At 27.8% G+C, this 6,484-nt stretch overlaps 1 protein-coding gene across 1 annotated transcript; it reads right to left on the minus strand.

The window, feature by feature from the left end:
* Positions 1-3,843: 3,843 nt before the first annotated feature.
* On the minus strand, positions 3,844-5,885 carry LOC137811703 (large ribosomal subunit protein eL33y). Its single transcript, XM_068613533.2, has 5 exons — positions 5,708-5,885; positions 5,193-5,228; positions 4,848-5,076; positions 4,725-4,767; positions 3,844-4,053 (listed from the first exon to the last, which is right to left on the minus strand). Exons 1-4 carry the CDS (start codon positions 5,737-5,739, stop codon positions 4,726-4,728), a joined length of 339 nt encoding a protein of 112 aa, XP_068469634.1. The 5' UTR covers positions 5,740-5,885; the 3' UTR covers positions 3,844-4,053; position 4,725.
* Positions 5,886-6,484: the final 599 nt, after the last annotated feature.

Consider the following 6,484-nt stretch of genomic DNA (forward strand, 5'->3'; position numbering starts at 1 on the left):
GTGCAACTCGTGCGTGGAGATATATGTTATGGGTGGTCCGATAACGGCCCGATGGCGGGTGGCCTGATAAACCCAACAAATGATCGCTAGGATAGGTTCGAAAATGACTCTGATACCATATAAAAAAATGGTAAGAAGAATAGATGTTTCTTATTCTTTTATATGTATATTACATTAGATAGATACTAATAATGACATTCTATAATTATTAAATTAATTGACTAAGGGACATTCATATTTTACTGTATTTGAGTGTTTATATTTTCATATTCATATCTTCTATTCACGACTTTCCTTAATATTGCATCTTCGTGAAAAAAAAAATTATGGGAAACTTATAGAAAATATTTAATTTAATATAATTTATGAAAACTCATTTTATATTTTTATAATCCATCAAATTATTATAATTAAATGTTTTAACATTTCAGTATACATCAAAAGCTAAATTCATTTGTTCAATCTATCATTTAATATAGTGAATATCAAATAACATTTCGATAGTTTTAATTTAAAAATATACATATTTAACATTATCAATTACACGTATTATCAATAATAATAATATTTAGTATAAGTGTAATTACAATAAGTATATTAATTTTAATATGATTTAATATTTTTAATGAAATTTGAACTATTTCAAATCATACCAACTCTTTTGAAATAAACAATGATACTTTAAAAATTCATTGATTGGTCTTAAGTAATTAAAAAAAAAAATGAGTGTTCATGACTCCTTCCATAACAGGTTCTTCTCACATGTCAATGGTTATTTGTTTGATAGACATGGGAAAATAAAAGAAAGAATATTAGATATAACGGGAACAAGTTCAAAAGAGGAAGTAAGAATAATCTCTGAATTTAATTCAGCTTGAAACATTTTATTATGTTTATCATTAAACCTTACTATTCAAATAAAAACTAATTAAAATTAACAAATGATAAAAGTATGAAAGTCCTAGTTTAATGGGATGTATTGGATAGTTTTATTTTATGTTAACTGGCTACATTAAATAAAATAAAATAAAATAAAAACAAAATGATTAAAATTTATTTAACATAATTTCTCTTATTTATTATGAATGGAAGAAGCTACGAATTCTTATAGTTTTGTTGAATAGATAAATTTTTTAAAAACTTAAATATATTGAATTTAAATTTATTAATTTTTATTAATTTTTTTTGTTTAGATAGGACTCCTATTTGTCTCATTCAAGAAACTAGAGAAACAAAATGTTGTCCTAGTAAGCTAACTGAACTTAAGTTATTAGAATATCAATAGACGTAATTTTACTTTAAAGTAATTTTGATTAAATCATTTTATAATAAATATTAAAAATATGAAAATATCAAATCACAATAAACATAAATATTTCATGTCAATAAAGATTGTAGCCCTTACAACCTTATGCACTCATTCTTAAAATATATATTATTCTTAAGATAGATAATAAGGTATTGTCTTCAGTATTTTATAATATATTTTTAACTTGTAAATACATATATTATATTTTGTATAGAATGTTCATTTATTTGATTATCAAGAAGATTTAAAAAAAGTCAACATCATAATATTTCTTGAATAACTCTTCTTTTTTTCTATATCATTAGTTTCTCTTAAAAGATAATCTCTCACCTTCCATTAGCCTCCCATAGTGTCCTAACTTTTCTCACAAAGAGTTAAAAAGATACTCAACCAATGCATGATAAGTTATGTTAAGATTATGATTTTTGTTATGTAGAAGTTTAAATTAAATATTACATAAAGAGCATTTATTGTAACCCTCAATGTTTGCAGAGACATACACAACTGAAAAACCAACCCAAAGTCTTAAGATGGATCAAAACAGTTTTACAACATTCATTTTCTCAAACTTTATAAATAGAAAAAACCATTGAAGAAGTTTACTCAAAAACAATCTTACGACCACTTAAGTATATAAGACTTGAAAAATCTAGTTTATAAATAATATTTTGTATCTATATTAGGATGTAACATCTTTTTTAGTCAACAATCGTATGATTTAATATCACATTCCTAATAAATTAAGTGTTTTGGTCAATGATTATTTTTTTAAATAATATTTAAAGTTTTGACTAAGGTTGTTCTTCCAAAAAATATTCAAAATTTTGAATAATAGTGATTGTTGTTCCAAATAATAATTAATTGTTTTGACACAAGTAACTAAGATCTAAATAATACTTAATTGTATTTATAATATTAATTTTTTTGATGGATCATAGATCAAGAACTAATAGTCTAGATTGCTTGAAGATAATTTTTTTAAATCTTCTTATACATCAATAGGCTCATTCAAATCCAGCATAAATGAAAGTCCTGATGACTATAAAAATACTAAGCATAAATTTTTCTCTTACTATTAAGTCTTTCAATTACATATTATTAATTTGTCATCTAACATTTGAAGAAGTTGTTTTTAGAAAAGCATATTTTGATGGTAAAATCTAATAAGTATTACCCTTGCGAATGTGAAATAAATTTAATAGTCATTTCAGCTCTTCATTTTTATATATTTGACATGTTTTGACAATTAATAGCAAAACTTAGTCTTATAAGGATTGAACACTTAATAAGAAAATATCAAAACTTAATAAGAAAATATCAAAACATGAGAGAATAAAATGACATCTTATAACTTTCTAGGGGATTTCTCACCAGGCCACCTGCATTTCTAGAAGAAAACTCTATCTGTGTTGGAAGAATCACATTAGATGTATATAAAATTCAGGCATTATCAATTATGACTCATCACTGCGACATGAATAGAAAAAAAGTTTACCAATTCAACACAAATAAAGATGTTTGGAACTTCTTACTACGACAAAAATAAAGTTGTATAACTAAAAAAAGTTATCACCCTCGTAAGTGAGTAAGTGAATACAATTCGTTCACTATGAAGGATGGTGTATCTCTTACCAATATGATTGAAATGATGTAAATTCTTCTAAAAGGTTTAGAAACCTTAGAACAAAACTTCTTTAAGGCCCAAATAAACTTAAAACTACTCCATAACATACCTAAAGCTTGGAAGCTTTCTTCTTGTATTACTTTTAATGGCAAAATGTCAAACCAACAAAAAGTAAACTAACAATAAAATCAAACTCCACTAGGAAAACCAACTCATAAGTAAAGGAATTCAAAGAAAGTTAAGCCATTTTAAGAAGGGTAACTTGCATAATTAAATTTCTTAAACCATATCAGAACGTGTATCTACTCTTACCAAACCTATTTCAAAATGTAATATAATTTTCAGAAATTAATAAAGCTACATGAGTTATAATCTCAACCGACCTAAAATTAAGAACCTACATTTATAAAAAGTAATAAAAAAATTGCATTGCTACATATGAAGATCATCACATACAGCCAGAATTATTATTCCATATTATTTTTAATTTTCATTCAAAACAACCGGCACGCTACAGTAAATCCACTGCCCCGTTATTCGAAGATGCTAAATTGTTCCACCCAAACATTATGCCAAAATAAAACACATGTTCTAAGGAGAAAAAATAATTTTAAAAATGATAAATCAATTAAGACAATAATCTGCTTTAGTTAATATCTAATTATTTCTCTATTCTTCCAAAAAAATCATTATGGACGAACATTGTTAACTTTACTTTTATAATTTATTATTTCCACTTGTACCTTTTATTTTCAACAATCGTATTCATCTCATCTGTACTAATCAAAACACTATACTAAAAGTTATCCAAAAACGAAAAGCTAAGCAAAATTACCCAGTCAAAACTTAAATTATACTTGGCAAACTCTTAAAATGTGATATGACTGAAAAAAATGTAAGCTTTTGGAGGTAAATAAATCCACACACTTCATAGCAACGAATACATAATCTTCATAGACAATAGGCAAGATAACGGATAAAACCATTCGGTCCCATGAAATCTAAACCGTAAAGATAATTCTCAAAAGTTGACAGGTAACAAAATTATCGAAAGATAAAACAAAAATCCTTGTGCCTACAAATAAGCTTTGAATTCTACTGAGCGACTTCCCTCTTGTATCTGCAACAAAAAAATCCATGTACAATAAGGGCAATATAATACAAAGTAATAAAACACAAACAGGTAAGTAGTATAGATTACATCAAATTCATAACAAACCGTAAATAATACATCCCAAAACATCTGACCACATGGATAAATCTTAAGAGGATTCATCTTCACTTTATATAATCAACTAATGACTACTAACATCAAAAAATTAGTTATACCATAAGCCAGACAACTTTCTAAAATTACATAAAACATCATTATAAACAAATGTAAATCAACAAATTTCATAATCTTATAATAGCATTCCAAACAATAAACCCTGTCTCCCACAAATCCTTGTCCATTCTTACACCATAAAACGGGCAGATATACAAAGCCATAAATGTATATTACATTTACCATTTTACATTGCAATATAGGTTATTCTTTTAGCTAGCATGAGGGTACAAATATTGTATTATAACTTTTTATATTTTATAAGCAACTTATAAGAGAGTAAATCTAAAAGGAAAAACAAGAGAACAAGTAAGGCAATGATGTACAACAAATCAATAATTCATATGTATGCAAGGAATCATATCTGAGATTCAAAGATGATGTCCATCAATTGACATAAGCCATGAAATATAACAGGAATGCTTCCAAATATGGAGCAAAAAGACAAATGACAAACTAATTACCTCAGATGTTGCTTGGATACATGAACACTCTAACTCGTGCTCCCTGTAATGCATCAAAACTCAAAAATATCAAATACCAGTAAAAACACGACATCATAAAAAAAAGTGCTGCCAAATAATTACCATTGATCTGGGTGGAAGGTTTGACTTGAATTTTGCACGAACAACGCCACTGTTTCCATGAGGCCTTGTAACCTTACCCCAAATGCAGCGGTAGTGGCTTCCATTCTTCTTCACCTTAGCCTTGTAAATATAGGCCATTCTCTTGCCAGCATACCACCCTACTTCTTCTTTGGTGTTCACTCCCTCAATTTGGATCAGGGATGTGTTGGGATACTGGTTTGACTTGGACCTGAAAAGAATCACGGAGTTAATTATTAAACATATATTTTCCAGGGTAATTAAACTAACAAGGAAATGGGGAAGCAAAATAATAATAATAAAAGTAACAAGGCAAGAAGCATTTACCTTTTGTATCCAAGAATTGTACCCCTCACATAGAGTCTAAAACAAAAGGCAAAAAGGAGTGTTATGTTAATTTCAACTAGAAGTCATGCAGTCATCCACGGATGGATAAATAGCAAAATAAATATATACAGCAGCGAATAAATTCTGAATTACTACAACGACAAAAACTAGTATTTAAATTAATTTATCTTGCTCCCTGTAAAAAATATCACTTAATTAATTTTTACATATCATACATATTTCACTGTGATTAACCAACAAAACCAGTAGCAGTTGTAACAGTGACTACATTCAAATTCCAACAATCATCAATAGACCAAACCCTTCAACTTCCAAGATCTCTCATGGTTATAATAACAAACCAACCGTTCTAAGGAATAAGGAAACGAATGTAAACAAAATTATGAATGGAGTTTCGAAAGAAAAGAAAAATGGTAAGTGTTGAAGATAGAGCGGAAAATTGCGCAATGGGCGAAACCTAAAGCTTGTGGAAATGGTAAGTGTTGAAGGAATACCTAACGCGCTCTCCTTGGCGTCCCTTCACCATTTTCGTTGCTAGCTGCAGCTGACACACGCGACGATACCGACACAAACAGCGATACTGCGGCGTAACCCTAAAAATCAAAGAATTGGGTTTTTAGGGTTTTTATAAGAAAAGCTCTCAAGGAGCTTACAGTGTCGGGTTTTAATGATAAACCAGCCCACCTTGTTTCGGCCCAATGACTTCTAAGCCCGGTTGGTTTCTAGCACATATTAATTGATTTGTGTTTAAGGACATAACAAATGTATTTATATATGCACTATGAAACATATGGGGAAATGGTGGGTGCCTATAAAGATTTAAATACATAAATGAAAATATATTTTATTAAAAATATCATAAACATGTGGAACTTAAATTGTATAATGATCACGTTCAAGATTAAATTGTATAATTAAATATTTCATCTTCTTATAACATTTATGTTTTGTTTGGTTAAGTTGAAATGAAAAATAATAAATCTGTGTCTTCATAAAAAAATATAGTTTCATTTATTTTCTCTTTCAAACTAAATAAATAAATGAAAATAGAGCATTGCCTTTTCAATTTTGTTGATTCAACATACACACTTTTCTCGTCTTCCAAATTATTTTCTTCTCATTTCATTTATTACTCATTGTATAAATAATGAACTTTTGTAGTACGTGATCATTGAAAATATGTTATGTGAGTAAATATTGATTGGGATTTGAATCTCAACCTTACTTGTTTCTCTTGTTCTTGTTATTTATAGATTTTTTACAAGGTGGCG

Source organism: Phaseolus vulgaris, chromosome 2 (genome assembly GCF_051622355.1).
Source record: "Phaseolus vulgaris cultivar YP4 chromosome 2, ASM5162235v1, whole genome shotgun sequence".
NCBI lineage: Eukaryota > Viridiplantae > Streptophyta > Magnoliopsida > Fabales > Fabaceae > Phaseolus > Phaseolus vulgaris.